This window comes from Antechinus flavipes, chromosome 5 (genome assembly GCF_016432865.1).
Source record: "Antechinus flavipes isolate AdamAnt ecotype Samford, QLD, Australia chromosome 5, AdamAnt_v2, whole genome shotgun sequence".
NCBI lineage: Eukaryota > Metazoa > Chordata > Mammalia > Dasyuromorphia > Dasyuridae > Antechinus > Antechinus flavipes.
In genome coordinates, this window is record NC_067402.1 from 217,483,067 (window position 1) to 217,499,381 (window position 16,315).

A 16,315-nucleotide genomic window follows, 5' to 3' on the forward strand; every position below is an offset into this window, starting at 1 on the left:
GCGGAGGAAGACGAGGAACCTACGGTGCGGCGGCTGGGACAAACCCACAGAACCTGCCTTAAACTAGCGATAGCTGAGGGCAGCGCCACCTGTGGGCCAGAAGATCTCCGGCTCGTTGGGCATTCAAGGGGAAAGGAAATCGAGCAAGGATTGCTGCAAAGGGCATGGGTCATGTCATCGAGGTGACTCCTCAGCAATGGCTAACTGCAAGGGAATTAGAAGGCTCCCTCCAATGAAAAATGGGGAATGCTGGGGGCGGGGATAATAATTCACTTTTATATCACACTTGCTTCCAATGCCCCGCAAAGAGTTAGGTGGAACAAATAGCCATCCCAGTTTTATAGGTGAGTAAACCAGATTTAGAAAGTTACCTTTTTCCAGGACAGATCCAGACACTGAGCTCCTTAAGAGCCTTTGTGTATCCCTAGTACTTAACACAGTAGCTGGCACATAGTAGGTACTTTAAAAAAATGCTTTCTAAGTACCACTTTCCACTAAACTACTCAACCTCTTTCAGGAAGAATCCCACCCCCCCCCCAAAAAAAAGGGAAGCTTAATCTGCTTAGGTACTCCACTCCCCCGTGTTATAAGTATAAAGTATAAAACAGAGTCTGAAATCCTTTTTTCTAAAGTCTAAAAACATAAACTTTTTTTTATATTATCTATTTAAAAAAAAAAGAAAGAAAAAGCAAGAAAAAAACAAAACAATAATAAAAAGACAAAACAAAACAGAATTGAGAACAAGAATGAATGAGTATTTATTAATTGGTTATTATGTGCAAAGCACTGTTCTATGTGCTGAGGATCCAAATATAAAAAGAAGAAAGCCCCTACTTATTCTGGAAGAAATAGAGTCAAAGGGAATTACTCTGCTGACCACCCACAATAGTCCATAAAAATTCCTTCACTTTCCCCTTCAAAAAGCTTCAGGTAAAAGCTTTTCCCCACTCAGCCTCCACCTCCAAGAATAGGAATTGAGAGCCTTCTTATTGCTGTCCCATTAGGGCTGATTTCCAAAAAGATTGACTGGGGTGTGAAACTGTGTTCCCTTTAATCTGTAAAATAATCACTCTAAAATGATGTCCCCTTTTGATCTGTAAAAGAAGGGAGATTCCTGGTGGCCCTGGGCTCCATAGAGTCTAGGAAAGAAAATATTTCCCAGGGGGAGACCATTTTAAGGTAAATCACACCCTCCCCCCATTGATAGCAGGATCCCCATTCAAATTCAGGCTGCAAAAGCCTTCAAAATAATTTCATTCAATTGGGAGGTTCAAACCTCCCTAAGATTTACTCATAAAATAGGTTTTTCCCACCCACTCTTTGCAAGATTTCTTCATGAAGAAATCTGCTTGCTAAGATATAAGGAGCCTCTTAGTGAAATAATAAATTTCCCTTTTGCCATTCAATATTTCGGGTTCATATTCATGAAGGATCTGCACCAACCAAAAGGGGATTCCCACACCTCAACTCTTTGCACTGCCATTAACCTCATCAAGATGATACTCAGTATTAATCTTTAAAAAAATAGAAAAATTAGTAGGATGGGGAGAACAAAATCAAAGAAAGCATGGAAATGAAAGCATAGAACACCTCGCCCAAGATCTAGGAATCATGCTTTGTCACGTTTGGTCATTATTCAGGTTTCTCCATTTGTTAATATTCTTCACTTCTTCCCAATACAAAGAGGAAGAGGACTAATCAGAGGAATGTGTATATGACCAGAAGGAAGGAAGAACCAGTTATGGAGGTCCAGAGGAGTCTCTCAGCCTCCCCTGTGTGTAGCCCTATATATATTAATGTTCTCCTCTTCATCCCGCTGTGCCAGCTCCAGCTGAAAATGCTGTGGTAACATATCGTGAAAGAAACTCCCTGTCCTGTGCTCTTCTCTCATCTTGGAAGCCAGATAGATAGTGCCATTTGGTCCACAGAGATGTCTAAGGGTTCCCAGGAGCAGTGGAAATGTCTGCTCCAGATACACTATATCAGCCCCTAACACCAAGTCATAGTCTTCAGGAAACACACCTTGGTCTAGCCCCCAGGCCAAAGGTCGGACCTGTGCCCGGCCACCAACTGGCACGTTAGCTTGAACATTTCCCTGAATCTGCTCCAGAGCCAGAGGTAGGTCAGTGATGGTGACATCTCCCCCTGAAAGAGACAAAACAGAAGTGAGGTCTAAGATCTAGCTGATGGATTATTATTCAGAAATGTCTAGGAAAATCTCAGTTCTTAACACCTTCAGAAAAGTGGCTCCACATTGCCTCTCAAAATTCAATGTGCATATGGCAGACGGTAACACTGATAAAACATTTTAAAGATTGCAAAGGCATTTCACATATCATTTTTGATCCCTGAAACAGCTCTGTAAAGTAGATATTATTATCATTTTACAGATGAGACATTTTTACATTTACAAAGACAAAAATGAAACTCCCTGATTTCAGGGAATTTACAACATATCAGGGAAGACAACAATAGTATTGTTTAAGAGATGACTTGGCTGTTTATTTCTCATTTTTCTATGGAACTACTGCCTAGTCAGATTTCCAGTTATATATGTTCAGTTTCCATGTCGGGAAGTAGAACAAGCCTACTTATCTTTTTGTTAGCCCTGAGCCCCTGGCTAAAACTCAGAGATATTCTTTCTGGGAAAACACTTCAGTGTTAGATCTCTATCTCTTAGTTGGCTATGTTCCTACCCAAATGTGTTCCAAATCAACAAACTGCAAAAGCAAATGCCAGTGATTACCACCATTTATAGACAAAAGTAAACATTTAAAACAGAAAAACAAAATTCTGTACATGCCCAAAGGAAAAAACTCCAAACTTCATGAAAGAGCACAAAGGAAGGGAAGAAGTTACAAAATTACTTGCTTTGGGTTATGTTGAGGTACAGGGGAATTATTTTGCAAAACACAGTTTCTAAACTCCATTGAAGAAGGGACCCCAAAACTCTAAAATCCTTGAAAGAGAAAAATCTCCTTCAACTCTGACTTGAGGGAACCCACCCAAGGGAAACAAGACAGTTTCATTCTGTTACCTAAGTGGAGTCAGTTCAGTCCTGAAACTCATTGAATTCTATTCAAATTCAGCTCAAGCTGAAACCCAGCTTGTAGAATTCCACCCATGAGCTCCCTTCAGCTGGTAGCCAAAGCTCCTATTATAAAAGAGCCAATCTAAAATTCTCTCTTTGCAGAGGTTCTAAACATACCAGCTATGTCATGTTTGCTATGCCAAGGGCCTCTGCCCATGGAATATTCTTTTCCAGTGCCACCCTCTCTTTACCCTCACCTATTTCCCTAACCAGACAGGATTTCTAACCTTACTTCCCAATCCCTATAATAAACCTCTTTTATCAATCTAAGTTTTCGGGTCTATAAATTATTTTACAGAGAACTTCTGCACCACCAGAAGGGAGCTCCCCAAAACTCCCTACTCTTGTGCTGAATCCCAAGGGGGTTCAGGGGAGCCAAACCTCTCCATTTGGTTCCCTGAACCCCAAACCTGCCACTAGACCTTATCATTTAACTTCCTGACCACCAGAAACCCTAATCTCATTTTGGTTCCCTAAATCTAGACTTTATCATTATGCTGAGGTACCTCATGCCTGATCAAGCCAAGAAGCCTCATTCAAAGATCCTTGATGCTTTTCTTTGTGTTAATTGCTTCTGCAAAGGGCTTAACACAGAAACTGGAACATATCAGGCCCTATATATCAATACTTTTTCACTTTTTCCTTTCACTTGGAATTTTACAGTTTCTTCTATTTCTTTAGCTTCAGGATTTTTTTGAACTTCCAGTCAGAAGTTTAGTTCCTAACTTTTAAAAATCATCTTGAGATTTAGTCTATCATTCTTCATCTTATTCAACTTGATTGAATGATAACTCAAATTTCATAAAAGGAACACAATCTCATTTCTGGCCTTTCCTCTGTGATTAAGAAATGAATTTTCAAGAGCCATTCCTTTTTATAAGCATAAAATAAAATGTTTGCAAAAGAAATATAAGGTAATGGAAGAGGAGCACGAATAGCTGGAGAAATCAGGAAGGACTTCATTTAGGTGGATATTGAGCAGAATTTTGAATACATATGCTAAGAAGCAGAGAAGGGAATGGATTTTAGGAATGGGAGATTGTGAAGGCTTTGAATGAGAAACAAAACAATATTTGATCTTGGAAGAAATAGGGAGGACTCACTCTAATTTATTAAGTAGGGGAAGGAGAAAATCAGATCTGTGCTTTAAGAAAATAACTATGACAAGTTTTGTGGAGGCTGGATTGAAGATGGGAGAGACTTGAAGCAAAGACACCAGTTATAAAGTTATTGTAAGAATCTGGATAAAAAGGAACAAAAGCTTGAACTAGAGTAGTGTCCACATCAAAAGAGAAAACAGGACATATTCAAGGGATGTTGTGGAGATATCCCCATCCTCAAAAAAATCATCTGTGTTTTCAGGGTAAACTTCTTAAGAAAGCCACCTACAATCAATGACTCCATTTTCTCTCTCTCTCTCTTCTTTAAAAAATATTCAGTAGTATTTTATTTTTCCAGTTACATGTAAAGATAGTTCTCAACATTAATTTTTGTAAAATTTTGAGTTCCAATTTTTTTCTCCTTTCCTCCTTATCTCCCCTTCCCCAAGACAGCAAGCCATCTGATACAGGTCATACATGTACAATCATTTTAAACATATATCCATATTAATCATTTTGTGAAAAAAAATCAGAACAAAAGGGAAAACCATGAGAAAGAAAAAGCAAACCAAAAAAAGGTGATCATAGTATGCTTCAATAGACATTCAGTGTTCATAGCTCTCTCTCTAGATACAGATGATAATTTTCCGTCTAAAGTCTATTGGAATTGTCTTGGATCAATGTATTCCCGAGAAGAGTCAACCAAGTCTGTCATAGTTAATCATCACACAATCTTGCTGTTAACTATGTACAATGTTCTAGTGGTTCTGCTTACTACTCAGCATCAGTTCACAAAAGTCTTTCTAGGCTTTTCAGAAATCAGCCTACTCATCATTTCTTATAGAACAATAATATTCTATTACATTCACATACTATAACTTATTCAGTCACACTCCAATTTATGGGCATCCACTCAATTTCCAATTCCTTGCTGCCACAAAAAGAATTGCTAAAAAATTTTGCACATGTTTCAAACTCTTTTAATTCTCAACATTCTAGCTTCCTATAACTGTTCAATTGAAATTGTTCTCTCCAAAGTTAATAACTTTTTAAATCACCAAGTCCAATAGCCTTTTCTCAATCCTCATCCTTTATGATTTCTCTGCAGCTTTTGACATTGTCTCGTCTTTCTTTTAAGTATTTGACTATCCCACTTTATCCTGGTTCTCCTATCTGTCTGATTTCTCCTGTCCTTTGCTAAATGTTCATCTAAACTTTACAGTCTCTCTAACTTTGGATGTCCACTAAGGCTCTATCCTAAGTCCTTTTTTCTTATCCCTCTATACTTTTTTATTTAACAATCTCATCAGCTTCCCTGAATTCAATTTTCATCTCTACACAAATGATTCTGAGATATTTTAGCCCTAATTTCTCTTCTGTCCTCTAATCTCAAATCTTAAATTGCCTATTATTTCAAACTGGATATCTCATAGAGACTTTCAATTTAATATGTCCAAAACTGAATTCATTATCTTCCTCCAATCTTCCCCTCTTCCTATCTTCCCCAATTCAAGTGTCATCCTCAAATCCTAACTCTCTCTCCCATATCCAATTAGTTACCAAGTCCTTTTCCTTCTTCATCCCTTGTATATGTTCCCCTCTCTTCTCTGATGCTAAACTTTGTATGAAAAGATCAAGAATATCAAGGGAAATAATGAAAAAAGTGCAAAGGACAGTGGTTTGCCTGTATCAGATTGAAAACATAGTCATCAAAACTATCTGGTACTAAGAATGTAAAATGGTGGATCAGTGGAATTGGTTAGATAAGCAAGACACAATAGACAATGACTATAGTAATCTAGTGTTTAATAACCCAAAGAATCCAGCTTCTGGGATAAAAACCCACTATTCGACAAAAACTGCTGGGAAAATTGGAAAATAGTATGGCAGAAACTAGGCATAGACCAGCATCTCACATCCTATACCAAGATAAGATCAAAATGGGTTCATGATTTAGACATAAAGAATGATATTATAAGCAAATTAGGAGAGCAAGGAATAGTTTAACTGTCAGGACTTTGGAGAACAATATGAAATACAAAATGGATTATTTTGATTACATTAAATTAAAAGTGTTTGCACAAACAAAATCAATGCAGCCAAGGTTAGAAGGAAAGCAGAAATCTAAGAAACAATTTTTATAGCCAGTGTTTCAGATAAAGACCTCATTTCTAAAATATGCAGAAAACTGAGTCAAATTTATAAGAATATAAATCATTCCCCAATTGAGAAACGGTCAAAGGATATAGGTAGTTTTCAGATGAATAAATTGAAATCATCTATAATCATATGAAAAAATACTCTATCACTATTGATTAAGGAAATGCAAATTAAAACCACTCTGAGGTACTATTTCACATCTTTTAGATTCAATAAGATTACAGGAAAAGATAATGATAAATGTTGGAGGAGATGTGGGAAATCTGGGACACTAATGCATAGTTGGTGAAACTGTGAACTAATTTGGAGAGCAATTTGGAACTATGCCCAAAGGGCTATAAAACTGTGTACACCCTTTGATTCATCAGTGTCACTATTAGGTCTATAGCTGAAAGAGATCATAAAAGAGGCAAAACCCACTTATACAAAAATAGTTTGCAGCAGTTGTTTTTATGGTGACAAGAAATTGGAAATTGAGTGAATGCCCATCAATTGGGGGGGAAATGAAGTTGAAACCCATCTTTACTTATAATTGGAAAATATATACACCATTAAATGAAAAAAATTTTAAAATCTTAGGATGTGCCAAATACTGTGCTAAGTAATAAGAATGGAAATACAAAAGCAAAGATTGTAAACTGAATGGTGGAACTATGTTTTCAGAAGTAAGAAGTAATTTGTAATTATAGTGATGTTTAGAAGGAATTTTGATTATGATCATTCTCACAGCTAAAATGCTATAAATGATTACATTAGTTTTATTATTTCATTTTAAATAAATTTGATATTCAGTAATTTCAAAATTTATGTAAGCCTAGGAAATTAAAGGATTAAATTTAAAGAGATATGAATACCTACTATGAAATGATATTTTTCCAGTATATTAAATAATATTTGATGAACAGATAGGGGCTCTGAAGTTACTTGATATTATGAGAAATATGTTGAAATTTTATTAAAGAGAAAACATACTGGGAGATACAGGCTGACAACCAAGATAATGGTTGAAGGGAAGATTAAATGGAAAGAAACAGGTCAGTAACAGCAAAGCAATGGAAGATAGAGTGAGCAGCTCCTCATCTGCAAAGTATCAGGTTGGACAAGTATAACTACTTGTTTCAAAACAAGCCCTTCAAGAGTGCCATGAGCCACATGGAATCACTCTTCAGCTTTTCAGCTTTTCAGGTGTAACACCTTAGTCTATATGATGCCAGAGAACTAGTTTCTTTTACAGGCTAACTATAAGAAGAGAAAACATAATAAAGATAAGATTGCTTTCCAGAGTCACAAACTAGTGCTGCTGTTGAACAATTATAATGAAGAAGGAGCTCTCTGATGGAGATGAAAGCTTAGCAAAAAATAGAAAGTGCTTTTGTATCTGCTAATCTTGAAGAAAAGGAAAAAAAAATGCAAGCTAAACAAATGAAGAAAAGGAAATTTTCTCAAGCCAGTAATAATGGCAAAACAGCAGATGGTAAAATACTTGATAATTTAAATTATTCGTTTGAGGAAAGTAAAAGACAATTCATGTCAATGAAGTAGAGGAAAGAATAAAAAATAAAACAACTGTGTTTGTGGAAAATTTACCTGTCATCTGTTTAAAAAAAAAAAAGTCATTTTTTTTTTAAGAATGCGAACAAATAAAATATATACAATTCTGTTCTTTGGTTCCAGAAAAGTGTACTTTATTCAAAAAGATTGCTGCAATAAAACATGAAGTTCACCTTGAACAGATGACTATGAATGGTTATTTTGTTTTTAAGGAAGAGTGCTGCTGAAAAGGCACAAAAAAGAAATGGTACTAGATTGCAGAGGGATTTCCCATTAGGGTTGAATTTATATCTAACACTTTTGAGGGGCAAGAGATCAGTATTTGTGGGGAACTTCCCCTGCAAAATTAAGAAGCTGCTGTTCAAGAGCAGTTCTCTGACTGTGGAAGCATTTTAGCAGCAAAAATTGTGAAAAATAAAGTTACTGGTGTTGGCCAAGGCTAAATGCTCTTTGAGAATACTGATGCTCTTCTATAATCATCTGTGAGCAGACTCATAGCCATGCCCACCTTTCATATCAACTGTCCCTCAGTAAAGGTTGCTTGATTCTCCAAACATTTGCAATAAGTATTTTCAAAACCCTTAGGATGGGGACAGCTATCAGAGAGTATGAAGTTTAAAGTAGTATGTAGGTCCTCAGAAAGATGGCATGCCATTAGTGTTTGCTATTTAAGTAATGAGGGTTAGGTGTAAATGTGTTATGTTCTCTATCAATTTAAATAAAGTTCATCTTATATTAAAAAGGAAAAAGAAAAAATAGAGATGAACCTGAAAAAAAAAAAAAAGAGAGAGAGAGAGAGAATACTGATGCTCTAGGCAACGGTGAATTCCACCAAATTTAAGCACAAATTTAGTTTTTCTCCTAAAAACACCGTTGAGAACACCATTCTGAAAATACATTTGCTAGAAAAAGGTTAAGCCCTTGAAAAAAAGAAAAAAATTGGCAAAAAAAAAGTGGAAAAAGTAAAAAAGTGAATAGAAAACAGAGAGTTTGAGACTTTTGTACTTGGATAATTTACAAAGTAGTCTTCTATGTTGAGTGGGAAGGGAGAAGTGGAGAAGGGAGGGAGAGGGAGAGAAACATACTTCTGGATTAATTTAGAGCTCACAATGAAAAAATTAAAAATGAGGACAAGTTGAAGAGCAGGCTGAAGGGAATTCACAAATGAAATTGGTAATAACTAAAGACTTGCTAAGTCTTTTTTCTAAACCTGGATAAAGCAAAGAAGAAAAAAATAGTCTGTATATTATAAAAACCATTCATCATCTCCCATCTATTGTTCCTTTGCACCAGTTTCTAATGAAGAAGAGACCCTTATAGCCAGGACAGCCCTTCTACTTAACATCTTTGACCCTATTCCTTCCTGTATCCCCTAAGTGCTTCCCTGCTTCCTCCTTCCTTCTTTCTCATCTTCAAAATCCCTTTATCAACTGACACCTACCCAGCTAAGTCTCTTATTTTAAAACAATAACAAATCTTCATTTGAGCCTGCCAGTCCCTCAAACTAATAACCTTTATTCTCTTTTTTCTCCCTTCTTCAGCCAAACTCTAATACATCATGGGATTCCATTTCTTCACCTCCCACTTATTTTTCAGTTCTCAGTAATGAGACGTCCCACTCTGCTACTCAATTTAAACTTCTCTCTCAAAGATTACAAGAGATCACTTATATTCTAAATTCATTTACCTTTTTTTTCGGTCCACATCCTACTTAGCCTCTTTCAGAAGCTTTTGACATTGTGAACCATGAAGAAGTCCCCAGGAAGATGTGTCATATTATATAACATTTTAAAGAAAGCAGAAAAGTTCCCCTCCCCCCTCCTTTCTTTGTATCCCTAGAGCTTGACACATAGTAGCCACCTAACAAATACTTATTGATTGAAAAGACTAATATTGGATGGGAGACTGGCCTCTTACTCAAACAGCCAAGGATGAATCACTTAACCTCTCGGGGTTTCAGATGGCTCTCTAAAACTATAAATTAATGCTCAGCTGACAACCAGTATTAGTGAAGGGACCTCCCACAATAGGAGGTGCTTAAATTGATGGAATCACGGATTGGAATCCCTCTCTCCTAACCCCAAAAGACAGTATAGACTGTCTCACAATACAGAGCTGGACTACATTAACTCAGATCCTTTCAAATGACGAGATCTATGATAGCAGCTCACCTACCTTGCAGAGCTGCCAGAATGCCCACGATGCCAGTCCCAGCGCCCAGTTCAATCACTTTCTTGCCTCGGAAGTCGAGGTTTTTCCTCTCGAAGTAACTGCATAGACTCAGCGCCTAGGGGGAGCGGAGGGGGGAGGGGGAAGAGAGGGAGGAGAGAGAGGAGAGATTTTTGGGAAAAGAATGCAGGTCGTTGCCTAATTAAAGGAAATTCACTTCGTTTGGTTTCCTCTGTCCGACCTAGAAGAGCAAGAGTGAAGGGAGAAAGGAAAACCCTGCAGCCCCCTCGCTCCCCCCCCGCCCCTGCGCGTCTGTCCCTCTGCTGACCCCCCAGTACGCCCCGGGAGCGCTCACCGCATCCCACACTGGCGCAGCCACCCCGAGCCGAGCCCCGAAGCTCTGTTTGATGCTCAGCACATGACCGCAGAAGTGAAACTGAGTCTCTTCTGTGTAAGAATCAGCAAAGAGCCCGTCCTCCAGAGGGAACACAGACTCCGACTCCCACTCTGGATCGGAGTCCGACTCCGACATCCCGGAGAGAATATCTCGGGGAGCCGAGCACCAGCCTCCAGAGAGACTCCTCTGGGAGGCGGCCGAGCTCAAGAGGAATGGGGTGGCTTCCACGTGGCCGGGCGGGACAGAGACCCTGCTGCCTCCAACTAGGAGGAAGGGGAGGTCAGAGCCCCGGCATCCCCAACCTACGAGGTTCCCGCACTCTCGGGAGGCGGAACAAGTGGAAGAGACCTGGCCTCCAGCCCAAGCTCCTCCTACCCTACTTCCCCAAACTCTAAACCACCATCTGCCCGCGGACTGGCCCAGATACCTGAGACCCTGGAATGATTAATGCTCTACTACGTGGCAGGGCTGGGGACGTGTTCTGGTCTTTCCCAAGCAGTAGAGGGAACTCCTCCTAGGGGTTGTGACAGTAGCAAGAACATTCAGAGGCCCAGACCTCGGCACGATATTGTCTCCGACATTTTGGTCATTCCGCGACCTTTACGAATCTCAGTTTTCCCAACTGTATAATGGGAGAATTGGACTAGCCGCAAGGATTCTCAATTTTGGGGGGTGCCCTGGACCCCTTTGGCAGTCTGGTGAAGCCTATGCAGAAGCCTTTCCTTCTCAGAATCATGTTTTTAATTGCACAAAATGCATAAGATTAAAAGGAAACAATTATTAAAAAAAATTATTAGAAATATTTTAAGAACCCTGGCCAGAAGAGTACTAAAGTAATTTCTTGCTGTTAAAAAAACAAACAAACCCAAATTCTATGTTTTGCTGTAGCAAACTTGTATTAAAAAGTTGGTAAGACAAAGGGAGAAAGAGCCTTGGTAGTATACTCTTGAGTCCGAGGATCTGAGTTCAAATCTTCATCAGTGAGTTCTTGAATAAGGGACTTGCTCTCCTTGGAACTTACATAACTGCACAATGAAAAAAACAAAACAAAACATTATTTTGGTGGATGCGGAAATTTCTTTTATTTGTTTCAAGGGTTTTCTTTTTCTCTCCCTTTTCCATGGGGGGAGAGAAGTGAGAGAGAATGAAAATACACTTTTGCTTAGAAAAAAAAAATCTTATAAAATAAAACTCCAAAATGAGTGAGTTATGTGAAAAATCTTAGTTCTAGTTCCCTTCTCGCACCAGTCCAGATGATTTTAAAGTTCCAAAACAGTTGCTTTTGCTTAAATCTTGGCATCCTCCCTTACTCGAAAAGCCAAACGCTGAAGGCGTTTTAGTCCCTGTCCCTTTAAGAGGCGTGGTCTGGCGTCCCGTCTCCCTGACGTATGCTTGTGTCATCGTCGCGCGCCCTGGGCCGGCAAGCGGGCGTCTACACGTGAGAGTCGCGGAAGCCCTGGGACCCGGTAGCCATGGAGGATGCTGAGCTCGGCGAGGGATCCCCGGCCCCAGCGCCCCAGAAGCGCTACTATCGACAACGAGCTCACTCTAATCCCATGGCCGACCACACGCTACGCTAGTGAGTTAGGCCCTCCCTGGGAAATGGCTCCCTCGTGCTGGAGAAACCTCTTCCAGATTCGGGCCCGATCCCCGAACCGGGAGGTCTCGAGACACTTAGGGGTTCAGACAGACTGATAGGAAGGCGGGGAGTGGTCGATCACGGAGCTCTTGAGGCCCCGCTGCCACTGGGGTGGCAGGAGAGTGGACTTAGGCAGAATCAGGAGGCCGGTTGGACCTACCCTTCCCCCATAGCGATAGCGAAGTACAGTGAACTTTCCTCAACATTGCGGGGCCGGGGCTGGACCTTCCTTTTCCCCATAGCAATAACGGGCTGCAGTGCACTTGGCACTGGGGAGCCGGGACTGGACTTCCCCTTCTCCCATAGCAACGGAGGGATGCAGCGTACGTGACCTCAGCTACTAGGGAGGGGCTTGGTCTGGATCGCTGTGAACTTGCCCTTTAAAGCTGAGGGGCTGAGTCTGCACCTCCCCTTCTCCCGTCATGGGGTATGAGACTCAGTAACCCTGGGTTCCACGAGTGTGATCCTAAAGAGCCACAAGTCAGTTTTCTCTTAGAACAATTTAAGCTACCTCTTAATTCCTCCATTTCCTAGATTGCTGTGGTCAATAAAATTCATTACCTAGTGGTATTTATTACCTTTCTGATAATAGATCTTTTCTTACTTAACTAAACTGGCCCTCTGCCAGCAAACACAGCCTGGCAGTGACCCCAGTTCAAAGCCTTTTCAGCCTAGTTAAGTCAGCTTAATGTGTATCCTCCATTTTCAAGAATGTTGGATCACCTTCCCCCCCTACACACACACACAGAGTAGTAGAATGTGTCCCTTATTTTGTCCAAAAGGGTAATATATTTTTGCCTCCTACCTCGGTGGGTTGAAAAGTGCTTTGTAAATTAAGGCCAATAATTTTTTTTAATGTGCTATTATTTGTGTTGTACTTTATGGTTCGGTTTAAGAGAAGGAAGGATAGCTTAAAGACAGATACCAGATTGGAAGAGTTCAAATTCAGTTAAGAGGAAATAGAAGAGGATTCAACATGTAGGGTCTAGGAATAAGGTAGAGGAGGACTGTTATGGGGATAGGGAGAGTCTGATGAGGAGAGAGTGGAAATAATAAATTGGCAGAGGTAAGTGAATGAGCTTCTGGAGGGCTGGTTTATTAAACAGGTTCTAGAAGATTTGTAGCCTTGAGAGGGAAAAAAAAGGTTGTCACTGAGAGAAATTTGAGTAAGGAGATAGAGGCAGGAAAACTTGGAAGGTTAGAGTGAACTTTTTTCTTTTATCCTCACCTGATAAACTTCATAAGAACAATTTTATGTATACAGTTTTATAATACAACCAGATTAAGACTCCAGTTCACTGTCACATCCCTCCCTGAATCTCTCTCTCCCTCCCTCCCTCCTTCCCTCAATCTCTTTCTTTCTCTCACACACAAAGCAACAACAGAAAGAAAAAAAGGATTTCTGCTTTTTGCTACAAAAAGGAAACCAGACTAACCAGTGATCACCCCAAGTGCTAGACGTTAGGATGGCTGGGTCAGCAGGTCACCATAATGGGGGTGGTACATTTCCTCAAAATGAGCCTGTGATTCACACTGGGGTTAAGGGTGTTTTCCATTGAATCTCCTTGAGACCAGAGGGCCCACTGTTTGTGGGAAACCTTCCTTTCTCCCCACCCACAGTACCATTTCTGCAATTTTTTACTCCCCTACTCACACCACCCTCCCTCCACAGCCCTGTGAAGCCAGAGGAGATGGACTGGTCTGAGCTCTACCCCAAGTTCTTTGCCCCACTGACTCACAACCAGAACCATGATGACCCAAAGGATGAGAAAGAAGAGGGAGCTCAGGCCCAAGTGGAATTTGCAGACATAGGCTGTGGCTATGGTGGTTTGTTAGGTAACGATTCGAAGTGGCCCTGTCTCCTTGGGCAGGGGGAAAAGGGAGGTGAGACTAAAAGGGCCCAGGCACTTCTGCCTGTGCAGCAACTTTGGTGGGGACTACAGTTCTGGCCTTTCCCCTTCGGACCCAAATGTTGATTCTATGACATCAACGTCTACCCCCCACTCAGAGCCCATGGCCTTTGGCCAGGTACAGGAAAGATGCTGCCTCAGATGCCTCTCTAAATGAGGGATGACCTGTCTGGCCCCTCCCCCTTACCACAGTCCCTCTGTGAGGCGTCTTACCTGCCAAGTATCGGATCAGTGAATCGGTCAACATGAACGTCAGAGATCAGCCGCTGTGTCCAGTGATCCTTAACCATCTCTCTCAGGCCTCCCAAGAATTTTCCCTTTCTTTCAAGACTTTTCTTGCCCCACCATCAGTAGTATTGTCCTATTCTCTCTTCTTTATTTTGTCCCAGTATTGATATTACACATAGTAACCACCTGCACTATTCCTGATCTCTGATCATTTTCCCTCATTTGCTTGCAGCAGCATCCAGCTCTTTCTTTCTAGCTTTTCATTCCCACTGGGGCTCTGGTGACAATCCTCATTCATTCAGAACATTTCCCTTGGGCCCATTTTCTGTTCCTACTGTGGGTAACAATCTCCCCCTTGGATTGGGGCTTTTCTTCCCAATTAGCTCCAGTATGCAATGATTTTGCACCTTTCATTTTCAACCAGTGGAACTATCCCCGATGTTCCCAAACACGCTGATCCTTGGCTTAGAGATCCGGGTAAAGGTCTCAGATTATGTTCAGGATAGGATCCGAGCCCTTCGATCTACTTCTGGGGGTGGCTTCCAGAACATCGCCTGTCTTCGTAGCAATGCCATGAAGCACCTACCCAACTTTTTCCACAAAGGGCAGGTGAGATGGGGCACTGGAGACACTGAGTTTTCCCAGCCTGGTGGTGGAGGCTGATATCACACTAGCCTGTCTTCCTCACAGTTGACAAAGATGTTCTTCCTCTTTCCTGACCCACACTTCAAACGGACCAAACACAAGTGGCGAATCATCAGCCCTACGCTGCTGGCGGAATATGCTTACGTCCTGAGAATTGGGGTCAGTGTGGGGTGAGAGGAAAGGATGAGAGATTGTGTTGGGGACCTCACTTTAAGTTTATCTGTATTTGAGTTAGAGATTGGGGTGGAAGGGTGGGATTTCCTCCCACAGTCTTATCATTACCTTACCTTATTTATGCTTCCTACCAGCTATTTATGAGGTAAAGACCCAATTTTATCCAGTCACTGACCAGTGGGATGGGGTCTCTGCAGGGGCTGGTATATACCATCACTGATGTGATGGAACTGCACAACTGGATCTGCACCCACTTTGAAGAGCATCCCTTGTTTGAGCGAGTGCCACTGGAGGAATTGGTGAGTTGGGAGGCAAATGATGCTAGGCAAAACAAAGGAGAAAAGATCTTGTGAGCCCAGTACAATACTGGGAAGATGGGTGGAAGTTTGTGGGAAGGCAGAAATCTTCCTGTAGGGAAGAGTCACCTAGAATTTTCATTCCCCTAGGCTGATGACCCTATTGTAGGACGACTTGGCACTTCAACTGAAGAAGGAAAGAAAGTTCTTCGAAATGGGGGGCAGAACTTTCCAGCTGTCTTCCGGAGAATTCAAGACTCTGGGGCCTAAGTGCTAGCCCCTGGCTTCACTCTGGCTGGACATTGTGTTCTGGGCCTGCCCTATCTAACTCTGTTAACCCTGTGTCTGAAAGCAGTGACACAGACCTCTCTATCTTCTGCGTGGCTGTGGGCATCTCTGTGCTGCCCTATTTCTGCTCCAGGCCTGAAAGCTTCCGTGGGAAGGGAAAGGACCTGGATGTTCTGAGAAGCTTCCTCGAGTCTTTGATTCTTCTTCAGGCTGATTTCCACCAAGAAGCAGAAGGAAAATGCACATTTCAAGCCTAAGACATGATAAAAAATGTTCCTGAATTAAAAGGGACTGATTGTTTAGAAGCTCTTTCAGTCAGGATATGCTCTGTATAGCTGGAATAAGAAAACATTTTACACTGGCAGCCAAACTTCTGGCTGGGTCAGATGATTGTACTTTTTGTTTATTTTGCTGTGCTAAAGATTGTATGTGTCTGTGTGTTTAAACTTGCCAGTGCTGCTGTCCATGTAGAAGGCAAGCACCAGGTTTTTCTCCAACCCACCTCTCACCATCTGTTGGCTTCTGGCTATTCAGTGGTCTAAGGCTATCTCAGTGACCACTTTTGGAAAGGATAAGGGGAAGATAATTTGAAACAAAGATGATTGGCCCCTCTCTGTTGACTTCTGATTATGTAGTAACCACAACTGTTGAGATTGTTGGTTGATGA

General features: G+C 41.1%; 2 protein-coding genes across 2 annotated transcripts; one reads left to right on the forward strand and one right to left on the reverse strand.

The window, feature by feature from the left end:
- Positions 1–734: 734 nt before the first annotated feature.
- On the reverse strand, positions 735–10,813 carry EEF1AKMT3 (EEF1A lysine methyltransferase 3). The gene is made up of 3 exons (XM_051961281.1): positions 10,427–10,813; positions 10,078–10,189; positions 735–2,145 (listed from the first exon to the last, which is right to left on the reverse strand). Exons 1-3 carry the CDS (start codon positions 10,601–10,603, stop codon positions 1,763–1,765), a joined length of 672 nt encoding a protein of 223 aa, XP_051817241.1. The 5' UTR covers positions 10,604–10,813; the 3' UTR covers positions 735–1,762.
- A 1,024-nt stretch (positions 10,814–11,837) lies between these two features.
- On the forward strand, positions 11,838–16,260 carry METTL1 (methyltransferase 1, tRNA methylguanosine). Its single transcript, XM_051961871.1, has 6 exons — positions 11,838–12,047; positions 13,780–13,943; positions 14,670–14,854; positions 14,936–15,049; positions 15,262–15,363; positions 15,511–16,260. Exons 1-6 carry the CDS (start codon positions 11,941–11,943, stop codon positions 15,628–15,630), a joined length of 792 nt encoding a protein of 263 aa, XP_051817831.1. The 5' UTR covers positions 11,838–11,940; the 3' UTR covers positions 15,631–16,260.
- The last annotated feature ends 55 nt before the right edge of the window (positions 16,261–16,315 follow it).